Source organism: Nomascus leucogenys, chromosome 11, assembly GCF_006542625.1.
Source record: "Nomascus leucogenys isolate Asia chromosome 11, Asia_NLE_v1, whole genome shotgun sequence".
Classification (NCBI taxonomy): Eukaryota; Metazoa; Chordata; class Mammalia; order Primates; family Hylobatidae; genus Nomascus; species Nomascus leucogenys.
In genome coordinates, this window is record NC_044391.1 from 7,875,431 (window position 1) to 7,888,864 (window position 13,434).

At 38.8% G+C, this 13,434-nt stretch overlaps 1 protein-coding gene across 4 annotated transcripts in view; it reads right to left on the reverse strand.

Moving 5' to 3' along the window:
• TASP1 (taspase 1) overlaps positions 1-13,434 on the reverse strand; it is a 259,919-nt gene that overhangs the window by 205,800 nt on the left and 40,685 nt on the right. For all 4 annotated transcript variants that reach the window (XR_004032224.1, XM_003252048.2, XM_030821990.1 and 1 more), the window contains one exon: positions 132-252. Coding sequence is in view for 3 of the 4 variants with exons in the window: in XM_003252048.2 (XP_003252096.1) it covers positions 132-252 (121 nt within the window). In the remaining variant the exon portion in view is untranslated. The remainder of the gene's footprint in view (positions 1-131; positions 253-13,434) is intronic.

Sequence of the window (13,434 nt, forward strand, 5' to 3'; positions counted from 1 at the left end):
TAAAAAAAGAATATTTGTTTTAAACACTATTCCAAGCAGAAATGGTGAAAAAGACTGTAATCATCTTTAGAAGGCATGAAATGGTCACGTGCATGATTTTCCAAAGATAGTAGGTCATAATGCCCACATACCACTCAGTGCTCCAACTGCTCCAAAATTTAAGGATTTTCCATCCATTATGCTGGCATCACACTCAATTTCACCTAACAGATTTAGATTAGATCCCATTCCTGCATTTGTAAAAGGAGAATCCTAAAAAACAAAAACAAAAATTAAAATATCATTAGTCTTAAAAAAGTATTAATGCCAATCCTTCATGAAATTTTCTAAAAACTAGAAGGTGAGAGAATACTTCCCAACACATCGTATGATGCCAATACCATCCTGATGTTAAAACATGACAAAGATAGCAGCAGCAAAGTACAGATCAATATACTTTGTAAATATTGACCAAAAAAATCATCAAAGAAATACCAGCAAAACAAATCCAGCAAAATATAAAAGGGACTGTATATCACAAACAAGAGGAAAGTAAGATTGGTTTAATATCTGAAAATCAATGTAATACCCTGTATTAATACAATACAGGGAAAAAAACATGATTGTATCAAAAAAAGAAACACAGAAAAAAGGCATCTGACAAAATCCAACACCCTTTCATGAGAAAAACAGAAAACTAGATAAGGGAACTTCTTAACTTGACAAAGGGGATCAATGAAAACGCCAGGCCAGGCGCAGTGGCTCACACCTGTAATCCCAACACTTTGGGAGGACGAGGTGGGAGGATCACTTGAGCCTAGCTGTTCAAGACCACTCTGGGCAACACAGTGAGACACCATCTGTACAAAAAAATTTAAAACTTAGCCAGGCATGGTGGTGTGCATCTGTGGTGCCAGCTGCTCGGGAGGCTGAGGTTGGAGATCACTGAAGCCTAGGAGATTGAGGCTCCACCAAACCATAATTACACCAAAAAATAAAGTCCAGAGTTAACATTATAATTAATGGTGAAAGACTGGATGCCTTCCCCTAAGATCAGGAACAAGACAAGGATATCCACTCTCAGTACCTATTCGCCAATATACTGCACAATCTAACCAGACAATTAGACAAAGAGAAAAGGAAGGAAGGAAGGAAGGAAGGAAGGAAAGAAGGAAGGAAGGAAGGAAGGAAGGAAGAAGAAGGAAAGAAGGAAGGAAGGAAGGAAGGAAGGAAGGAAGGAAGGAAGGAAGGAAGGAAGGTCGGTCTAGATTGGAAAGGAAGAAGTAAAATTGTCTGTTTCAAGGTAACATGACCCTGTATGTAGAAAATCCTAAAGACTCCACTAAAAAAAAATTAGAATTAATAAGTTTAGGAAGGTTGCAGAATATGAGATTAATATGCAAAACTCAATTGGATTTTTATATATTAGCAATAAACAATCTGAAAATGAAATCAAGAAAATCTCACAATAACATCAAAAACAAAGAAACAAATACATTTTTAAAAGAAGTATAAGACTTGTATGCTAAAAACCGTAAAACACATTGAAAAAATTTCTAATTCAATACCTAAATAGGTGGAAAAGCATTCTATGTACGTGGACAAGAAGGCTTAATGTTGTTACAATGGCAATACTCCCCAAATCAATCTAATTCAAATTAATCCTTTATCAAATCCTAGCTACTTTTTTTGGCAGAAACTGACAGGCTGATCCTAAAATTCATATGGAAATGCAAGAAACCCAGAATAACCAAAACAATCTTGAAAAGAACAGAACTGAAGGACTCACACTTGTAGGTTTTATAACTTACTACAAAACTACAGTAATCAAGACAGTGTAATAAAGACATATAGCTAAGGATAGATATATAAATTGATATAATAGAATTGAGAATCCAGAAATAATACACCCTTATAATCAATTCAACAAGGTTGCAACAACAATTCAATAAAGAAGGTATAGTCTTTCGTGGGGTTTTTTTTTTTTTTTTTTTTTTGAGATGGAGTCTTGCTCTGTTGCGTAGGCTGGAGTGCAGTGGCGTGATCTCGGCTCACTGCAAGCTCCGCCTCCTGGGTTCATGCCATTCTCCTGCCTCAGCCTCTTGAGTAGGTGGGACTACAGGCACCCACTACCATGCCCGGCTAATTTTTTGTATTTTTAGTAGAGACAGAGTTTTCACCGTGTTAGCCAGGATGGTCTCGATCTCCTGACCTCGTGATCCACCTGCCTCAGCCTCCCAAAGTGCTGGGATTACAGGCATGAGCTACCGCGCCTGGCCAGAAGGTACAGTCTTTTCAATAAATGGTACTGGGACAATTAGATATCCATATGTAAGAAAATGAAGTTGGACCCCTATCTCACACCATGTATCAAAATTAACTCAAAGTGGACCAAAGGCCTATATGTAAGAGCTAAAACTACCTAACTCTTCAAAGAAAACATAACAACAAATGTTCATAACCTTGGATAACAAAATAGTTTCAGATTTGACACCAAAAATACAAACAACCAAAGAAAAAACCAGGTAAATAGGACTTCATCAAAATTTAAAACTTTTATTTCAAAGGACACCATAAAGAAAATAGGGGAAAAAAAACACAAAATGGAAGAAAAAATTGTAAGCCATGTATCTAATAAGGGATTTATATCCAGAATATATATTAAAAAAAATTCTACAGCTCTAAAACAAAAAGATGACACAATTTAAAAATGGGAAAAGAATATGAATTAACATTTCTCCAAATAAGATATATAAATCAACAGCAAGCACATGAAAAGATGTTCATGCCACTGCATTCCAGCCTGGGCAACAAAGTGAGACCCTGTCTCTAAAAAATAAACAGATAAAAATCAATTCTAAAAATAGAAAAATGTGGCCAGGCATGGTGGCTCACACCTGTAATCCCAGCACTTTGGGAGGCCGAGGCAGGCAGATCACTTGAGGCCAGGAGTTTGAAACAAGCCTGGCCAACATGGTGAGACGCTGTCTCTACTAACAATACAAAAATTAGCCGGGCATGGTGGTGGGCATCTGTAATCGCAGCTACTCAGGAGGCTGAGGCACGAGAATCGCTTGAACCCAGGAGGCAGAGGTTGTAGTGAGCCAAGATCTTGCACGACTGCACTCCAGCCTGGGTGACACAGTGAGACTCTGTCTCAAAAAAAGAAAATGTTCAACATCTTTTGTCATCAGGAAAAGGCAATCAAAACCCACAACAAAATACTACTTCAAACCCACAAGGATGGCTATAATCATACAGATAACAACACATGTTGGGAAGGATGTACGGACATGCAAGTAAGCAGAATAATATGGCCCACAACCAGAAGAAATATCAAATAATAACAAATGCAGAAATGACAACAATGACAGAATTAGTGAACAACTTCAACGTTAGCTAACAATGTTAAACTCAATCATATAAACATACTCTATATGTTCAGGTAGGTATATGAAAGCATTAGCAAAAGAAGGAAAGAAAAAACAACTGTAAAAATTTTTGACCAGGCACAGCAGCTCACACCTGTAATCCCAGCACTTTGGGAAGCCAAGGTGGGAGGATTACAAGGTCAGGCGTTCGAGACTAGCCTGGCCAACATGGTGAAACCCCGTCTCTACTAAAAATACAAAAATTAGCTGGGCATGGTGGTGCTCACCTGTAATCCCAGCTACTCAGGAGGCTGAGGCAGGAGAATCACTTGAACCCGGGAGGTGGAGGTTGCAGTGAGCTGAGATCATGCCACTGCACTCCACCCTGGGTGACAGAGCGACACACTGTCTCAAAAAAAAAAAAAAAATTAAAATTTTTAGAGATGAAATAGACAATAATTTAAGGTAAAGGCACTTTGAAAATGGTTAACAGTAAATTTGGCACTGCAGAAGAAAACAGCAATAAACGTAATAATATAGCAATAGAAATTATCAAAATAAATGACAAAGTGAAAAAAATACTAAGAAAAGGAAAAAGAAGAAAAAGAAAAGTAGGAGGAAAAGAAAAAAACAGTACTGGAGAAGATTGGGAAATATCAAATAATCCAACATGCATGTAACTGGAGTCCCAAATAAAAGTAGAAAAATGGATGAACAATAAAAATACTAGCCAAAAATTATCCAAACTTAATAAACACTATAAACATACAAATCCAAGAAGCTCAACAATCCCCAAATAAATGAAATATGAATAAAAATACAACAGAGTACATCATAATCAAAATGCTGAAAACCAGTAATAAAATCTTAAGAGCAACAACAGCAAAAAGACACAAGTGAAAATGAACAAAAATATTAAAGCAGATTTCTGGTCAGAAACAATGCAAGATGGAAGACAATGGAGTAATCTCTTTAAAGAACTAAGAGAGGAAACAAACTAAAAACTGAGAAAACTACAAAATCTTCATTATGTAAAGGCAAAATAAAGACTTCTTCAGACACACAAAAATTGGGATAATTTTTCACCAGCAAACCTACACTATAAGTAATGTTAATGGATATTCTACAAGCCAAACAAAAAAGACACCACATGTAAATCTGGGATATGCAAAAGAATGAAAGTGATTAATACTCTAAATAAGTGGGAAGATATAAAGAACTCTTATCTCATTTTCAAAGTGTTTCAAATGATAATTGTTTAAAGCAAAAATACTAACAATGTATCATGGGGTTTATAACATATACAGGTGCAAACTATAGGGCACAAGTAGCACAAAGATTGTGAGGAATGAATGGAAGTGTATTGTTACAAGCTTCTGACATTATACATGAAGGCCTATAGTATTAATATAACTTGAAAGCAGACTATGATAATCCAAAAGTGTATTTTGCAAATGGTAGCGCAACTACTAGAAAAATAAAAGAAGTATAGCTAATAGGACAAAAGTGGAGAAAAAAATGGTTCATCTTTTTTAAATCCTCAAAAGATAGCATAAGAAGAAATAAGAACAAAGTAGAGATGAAAAGAATAGAAAATAAGATGATTGCTTTATATGCAGCCATATCAACAATTACATTAAATTCAGCTGGGCATGGTGGCTCACACCTGTAATCCCAGCACTATGGAAGGCCAAGGCGGGTGGATCACGAGGTCAGGAGTTCAAGACCAGCCTGGCCAACATGGTGAAATCCTGTCTCTACTAAAAATAAAAAAATTAGCTGGGCATGGTGGCGGCCACCTGTAATCCCAGCTGCTCGGGAGGCTGAGGCAAGAGAATCACCTGAAACCAGAAGGCAGAGGTTACAGTGAGCCAAGATAGTGCCACTGTACTCCAGCTTGGTCAATGAAAGCGAAACTCTGTCTCAAAAAAAAAAAAAAAAAAAGAAAAAAAATTTATATTCAAATTGTCTAAGCACTTGAATTAGAGGCTCACTGACTGTCAGAAAACTTTACAAGAAACTGTACTTAATTATAAAAGCATAGATAGCTAAAAGTAAAAGCATATTAGAAGATATCACCAAAAATATATCAAAACATCCCTTCTCTCATTGCTCATATTAGTGATGTCTGACTCTTCTTTTACATTCCTAATCAGTCTGGCTTATGGTTTTTTTTTTTTTTTTTTTTTTTTTTGAGAGGGAGTCTTGCTCTGTCACCCAGGCTGGAGTGCAGTGGCGTAATCTTGGCTCACTGTAAGCTCCGCCTCCCGGGTTCACGCCATTCTCCTGCCTCAGCCTCTCCGAGTAGCTGGGACTACAGGCGCCCGCCACCACACCCGGCTAATTTTTTTTGTATTTTTAGTAGAGACGGGGTTTCACCGTGGTCTCGATCTCCTGACCTCGTGATTCGCCCGCCTCGGCCTCCCAAAGTGCTGGGATTACAAGCGTGAGCCACCGCGCCCAGCCCAGTCTGGCTTATGTTGATAAATTTTATTAATCTTTTAAAGAACTAACTTAACTATTGGTTTGGTTGACTTTCTGTTTTCTATTTCATTGATTTCTACTTTCATCTTTATAATTTTCTCTTCTTTTTGCATACTTTGGTTATGACATGCTTCTCTTTTTCTAGTTTCTTAAAATGATAGGTTAAATTACTGATTTGAGGTCTTCCTTCTTTTCTAATAAGCAGTGAATGCTACAAATTTCTTCAGAATGAGGAACATCATCCCTTTTGAATATACATGCAAAAATCCTTAATAAAATATTAACAAATCTAATTCAGCAATATATAAAAAGAACAATACATTACAGCCAAGTGAAATACATCCCAATAATACAAGACTAGTCCAACATTAGAAAATCAATTAAGAGACTAGGAAAAATCACATGATCATATCAATACTTGCTGCAAAAACATCCTAAAAATAATTCAGTATCCATTCATGATGTTAAAAACTCTCAGAAATCTAGGAATAGAAGAGAATTTCCTTAACTTAATTAACTTAAAAATGATAATACAGCATAACCAAGTAGCATTTATTCCAGAAATGCAAGGCTGATTAAACAGTTAAAAAAAAAAATTGCCTTCCATTCCATGATGGCCAAATAGGAACAGCTCTGGTCTGCAGCTCCCAACGTGACCGATGAAGAAGACAAGTGATTTCTGCATTTCCAATTGAGGTACCTGGTTCATCTCACTGGGACTGGTTGGACAGTGGGTGGAGGCCACAGAGGGTGAGCCGAAGCAGGGTGGGGCGTCGCCTCACCCAGGAAGCACAAGGGGTCGGAGGATTTCCCTTTCCTACTGAAGGGAAGCCATGGCAGACTGTACCAGTAAAAACAGGACACTCCTGACAAAATACTGTGCTTTTCCCATGGTGTTAGCAGCCAGCAGACCAGGAGATTCTCTCCCATGCCAGGCTCGGCAGGTCCCACACCCACGGAGCCTTGCTCACTACTAGCGCAGCAGTCTGAAATCAACCTGCGAGGCTGCAGCCTGGTGCAGGGAGGGGCGTCCACCATTGCTGAGGCTTGAATACGGAAACGAAGTGGCTGGGAAGCTCGAACTGGGCGGAGCCCACCGCAGCTCAGCAAGGCCTACTGCCTCTATAGACTCCACCTCTGTGGGGAAGGCATAGCTGAACAAAAGGCAGCAGAAACTTCTGCAGACTTAAACGTCCCTGTCTGATAGCTCTAAAGACAGTGGTGGTTCTCCCAGCATCGCATTTCAGCTCTGAGAACGGACAGACTGCCTCCTCAAGTGGGTCTCTGAGCCCTGTGTAGCCTAACTGGGAGACACCTCCTAGTAGGGGCTGACAGACACCTCATATAGGCGGGTGCCCCTCTGAGACATAGCTTCCAGAGAAAGGATCAGGTAGCAATATTTGCCATTCTGCAATATTTGCTGTTCTGCAGCTTCTGCTGGTGATACCCAGGCAAACAGGGTCTGGAGTGGACCTCTAGCAAATCCCAACATACCTGCAGCTGAGGGATATGACTGTTAGAAGGAAAACTAACAAACAGAAAGAAATAGCATCAACATCAACAAAAAGGACATCCACACCAAAACCCTATCTGTAGGTCACCAACATCAAAAACCAAAGGTAGATAAAACCACAAAGATGAGGAGAAACCAGAGTAGAAAAACTGAATATTCTAAAAACCAGAGTGCCTCTTCTCCAAAGGATCACAGCCCTTCGCCAGCAATGGAACAAAGCTGGACAGAGAATGACTTTGAGGAGCTGACAGAAGTAGGCTTCAGAAGGTCGGGAATAACAAACTTCTCCAAGCTAAAGGAGCACGTTCTAACACATTGCAAGAAGCTAAAAACCTTGAAAAAAGCTTAGACAAATGGCTAACTAGAATAAACAGTGTAGAAAAGACCTTAAATGACCTGATGGAGCCGAAAACCATGGCATGAGAACTTCATGACACATGCACAAGCTTCAATAGCTAATTCGATCAAGTGGAAAAAAGGATATCAGTGATTGAAGATCCAATTAATGAAATAAAGCAAGAAGATAAGAATAGAGAAAAAAAGAGTAAAAAGAAACAAACAAAGCCTTCAAGAAATATGGGACTATGTGAAAAGACCAAATCTACATCTGATTGGTATACCCTAAAGTGACAGGGAGAATGGAACCAACTTGGAAAACACTCTTCAGGATATTATCCAGGAGAACTTCCCCAACCTCGCAAGGCAGGCCAACATTCAAATCCAGGAAATACACAGAACACCACAAAGATACTCCTCGAGAAGATCAACTCCAAGACACATAACTGTCAGATTCACCAAGGTTGAAATGGAGGAAAAAATGTGAAGGGCAGCCAGAAAGAAATGTCGGGTTACCCACAAAGAGAAGCCCATCAGACTAACAGCTGATCTCTTGGCAGAAACCCTACAAGCCAGAAGAGAGTGGGAGCCAATATTCAACATTCTTAAAGAAAAGAATTTTCAACCCAGAATTTCATATCCAGCCAAACTAAGCTTCCTAAGCGGAGAAATAAAATCCTTTAAAGACAAGCAAATGCTGAGATTTTGTCACCACCAGGCCTGCCTTACAAGAACTCCTGAAGGAAGCACTAAACATGGAAAGGAACAACCAGTATCAGCCACTGCAAAAATATGCCAAATTGTAAAGACCATCCATGCTATGAAGAAACTATATCAATTAATGGCAAAATAACCAGCTAACATCATAGTGACAGGATCAAATTCACACATCACAATATTAACCTTAAATGTAAATGGGCTAAATGCCCCAACTGAAACACACAGACTGGCAAATTGGATAAAGAGTCAAGACCCATCAGTGTGTTGTATTCAGGAAACCCAACTCACGTGCAGAGACACACATCGGCTCAAAATAAAGGGGTGGAGGAAGATCTAACATGCAAATGGAAAGCAAAAAAAAAAGCAGGGGTTGCAATCCTAGTCTCTGATAAAACAGACTTTAAACCAACAAAGATCAAAAGAGACAAAGAAGGCCATTACATAATGGTAAAGGGATCAATTCAACAAAAAGAGCTAACTATCCTAAATATATATGCACCAAATACAGGAGCACCCAGATTCATAAAGGAAGTCCTGAGAGACCTAAAAAGAGATTTAGACTCCCACACAATAATAATGGGAAACTTTAACATCCCACTGTCAATACTAGACAGATCAATGAGACAAAGGTTAACAAGGACATCCAGGACTTGAACTCAACTCTGCACCAAGCAGACCTAATAGACACCTACAGAAGTCTCCCCCCCAAATCAACAGAACATACATTCTTCCCAGCACCACATCGAACTTACTCTAAAATTGACCACACAATTGGAAGTAAAGCACTCCTCAGCAAATGTAAAAGAACAGAAATCACAACAAACTGTCTCTCAGACCACAGTGCAATCAAATTAGAACTCTGGATTAAGAAACTCACTCAAAACTGCACAACTGCCAGGCGCAGTCACTCACGCCTGTAATCCCAGCGCTTTGGGAGACTGAGGAGGGCAGATCACCTGAGGTTGGGAGTTCGAGACCAGACTGACCAACATGGAGAAACCCCGTCTCTACTAAAAATACAAAAAAATTAGCCGGGCATGGTGGCGCATGCCTGTAATCCCAGCTACTCGGGAGGCTGAGGCAGGAGAACCACTCGAACCCAGGAGGCGGAGGTTGCAGTGAGCCAAGATCACACCATTGCACTCCAGCCTGGGCAACAAGAGTGAAACTAGGTAAAAAAAAAAAAAAAAAAAAAAAAAAAAACCGCACAACTACACAGAAATTGAACAACCTGCTCCTGAATGACTACTGGGTACATAATGAAATGAAGGCAGAAATAAAAATGTTCTTTGAAACCAATGAGAACAAAGACACAAGATACCAGAATCTCTGGGACACATTTAAAGCAGTGTGTAGAGGGAAATTTATAGCACTAGATGCCCACAAGAGAAAACAGGAAAGATCTAAAATCAACACCCAAATATCACAATTAAAAGAACTAGAGAAGCAAGAGCAAACACATTCAAAAGCTAGCAGAAGGCAAGAAATAACTAAGATTAGAGCAGAATTGAAGGAGACAGAGACACAAAAACCCCTTCAAAAAATCAATGAATCCAGGAGCTGGTTTTTTGAAAAGATCAACAAAATAGATAGACTGCTAGCAACACTAACAAAGAAGAAAAGAGAGAAGAATCAAATAGACGCAATAAAAATGATAAAGGGGATATCACCACCTATCCCACAGAAATACAAACTACCATCAGAGAATACGATAAACAACTCTATGCAAATAAATTAGAAAATCTAGAAGAAATGGATAAATTCCTGGACACACACACCCTCCCAAGACTAAACCAGGAAGAAGCTGAATCTATGAATAGACCAATAAGAGGCTCTGAAATTGAGGCAATAATTAATAGCCTACCAACCAAAAAAAGTCCAGGACAGATGGATTCACAGCCGAATTCTACCAGAGGTACAAAGAGGAGCTGGTACCATTCCTTCTGAAACTATTCCAATCAATAGTAAAGGAGAGAATCCTCCCTAACTCATTTTATGAGGCCAGCATCATCCTTATACCAAAGCCTGGCAGAGACACAACAGAAAAAGAGGATTTTAGACCAATATCCTTGTTGAACATCGATGCAAAAATCCTCAACAAAATACTGGCAAACCAAATCCAGCAGCATATCAAAAAGCTTATCCATCACAATCAAGTTGGCTTCATCCCTGGGATGCAAGGCTGGTTCAACATATGCAAATCAATAAACATAATTCATCACATAAATAGAACCAACAACAAAAACCATATGATTATCTCAACAGATGCAGAAAAGGCCTTCGGCAAAATTCAACAGCCTTCATGCTAAAAACTTTCAATAAACTAGGTACTGATGGAACGCATCTCAAAATAATAAGAGTTATCTATGACAAACCCACAGCCAATATCATACTGGATGGGCAATAGCTGGAAGCATTCCCTTTGAAAAATGGCACAAGACAGGGATGCCCTCTCTCAGCACTCCTATTCAACATAGTGTTGGAAGTTCTGGCAAGTGCAATCAGGCAAGAGAAAGAAATAAAGGGTATTCAATTAGGAAAAGAGGAAGTCAAATTGTCCCTGTTTGCAGATGACATGATTGTATATTTAGAAAACCCCATCGTCTCAGCCCAAAATCTCCTTATGCTGACAAGCAACTTCAGCAAAGTCTCAGGATACAAAATCAATGTGCAAAAATCACAAACATTCCTATACACCAATAACAGACAAACAGAGAGCCAAATCATGAGTGAACTCCCATTCACAGTTGCTACAAAGAGAATAAAATTCCTAGGAATCCAACTTACAAGGGATGTGAAGGACCTCTTCAAGGAGAACTACAAACCACTGCTCAATGAAATAAAAAAGGACACAAACAAATGGAAGAACAGTCCATGCACATGGATAGGAAGAATCAATATCATGAAAATGGCCATACTGTCCAAGGTAATTTATAGATTCAATGCCATCTCCACCAAGCTACCAATGACTTTCTTTACAGAATTGGAAAAAACTACTTTAAAGTTCATATGGAACCAAAAAAGATGCCACATTGCCAAGACAATCCTAAGCAAAAAGAACAAAGCTGGAGGCATCACGCTACCTGACTTCAAACTATACTACAAGGCTACAGTAACCAAAACAGCATAGTACTGGTACCAAAACAGATATATAGACCAATGGAACAGAACAGAGGCCTCATAAACAGCACTACACATCTACAACCATCTGATCTTTGACAAACCTGACAAAAACAAGAAATGGGGAAAGGATTCCCTATTTAATAAATGGTGCTGGGAAAACTGGCTAGCCAAATGTAGAAAGCTGAAACTGGGCTGGGCGCGGTGGCTCACGCCTGTAATCCCAGCACTTTGGGAGGCCGAGGCGGGCAGATCACGAGGTAAGGAGATCGAGACCATCCTGGCTAACACAGTGAAACCCCACCTCTACTAAAAAATACAAAAAAAAAAAAAAAAAAAAAAAAAAAAAAAAGAAAGCTGAAACTGGATCCCTTCCTTACACCTTATACAAAAATTAATTCAAGATGGATTAAAGACTTACATGTTAGACCTAAAACCATAAAAACCCTAGAAGAAAACCTAGGCAATACCATTCAGGACACAGGCATGGGCAAGGACTTCATGACTAAAACACCAAAAGCAATGGCAACAAAAGCCAAAATAGACAAATGGGATCTAATTAAATTAAAGAGATTCTGCATGGCAAAAGAAACTACCATCAGAGTGAAGAGGCAACCTACAGAATGGGAGAAAATTTTTGCAACCTACTCATCTGACAAAGGGCTAATATCCAGAATCTACAAAGAACTTAAACAAATTTACAAGAAAAAAACAACCCCATCAAAAAGTAGGCAAAGGATATGAACAGACACTTCTCAATAGAAGACATTTATGCAGCCAACAGACACATGAAAAAATGCTCATCATCACTGCTCATCAGAGAAATGAAAATCAAAACCACAATGAGATACCATCTCACACCAGTTAGAACGGCGATCATTAAAAAGTCAGGAAACAACAGATGCTGGAGAGGATGTGGAGAAATAAGAACGCTTTTACACTGTTGGTGGGAGTGTAAATTAGTTCAACCATTGTGGAAGACAATGTGGCGATTCCTCAAGGATCTAGAACTAGAAAGACCATTTCACCCAGCAATTCCATTACTGGGTATATGCCCAAAAGATTACAAATAATGCTACTATAAAGACACATGCACACATACGTTTATTTCAGCACTATTCACAATAGCAAAGACTTGGAACCAACCCAAACATCCATCAATGACAGACTGGATTAAGAAAATGTGGCACATATACACCATAGAATTCTATGCAGCCATAAAAAAGGATGAGTTCATGTCCTTTGCAGGGACGTAGAGGAAGCTAGAAACCATCATTCTCAGCAAACTATCACAAGGACAGAAAACCAAACACCGCATTTTCTCACTCATAGGTGGGAACTGAACAATGAAAACACTTGGACACAGGGCGGAGAACATCACACACCAGGGCCTGTCGGGCATTGGGGGGGGTGGGGGAGGGATAGCATTAGGAGAAATACCTAATGTAAACGACGAGTTGATGGGTGCAGCAAACCAACATGGCACATGTATAGCTATGTAACAAACCTGCACGTTGTGCACATGTACCCTAGAACTTAAAATATAATTTAAAAAAAAAATCAATGTAATTCACCATATTAAGAGAAAAAGGAAAAAACCATATCATCATCTCAGTAAATACAGATAAAGAGGCTAACTAAATCCAACATCCATTCATGATTATAAAAAAAAAAAAAAAGATCCTGGAAAACAAGGAATAGAAGGGAATTTTCTCAACCTTCTCAACCACATAAAAACTGATTTATGAAAAACAAACAGTTATTCCTATATTTGTCTATATTTTAAAAACAAGCTAAGTGAACCACTGAGTTAGTAAGCTCGTAGGATACAAGATCAATATATAAACAAAAACTTTTTCTATATAGTAGTAACAAACTATTGGAAATTAAGTGTTTTTAATACCAATTATC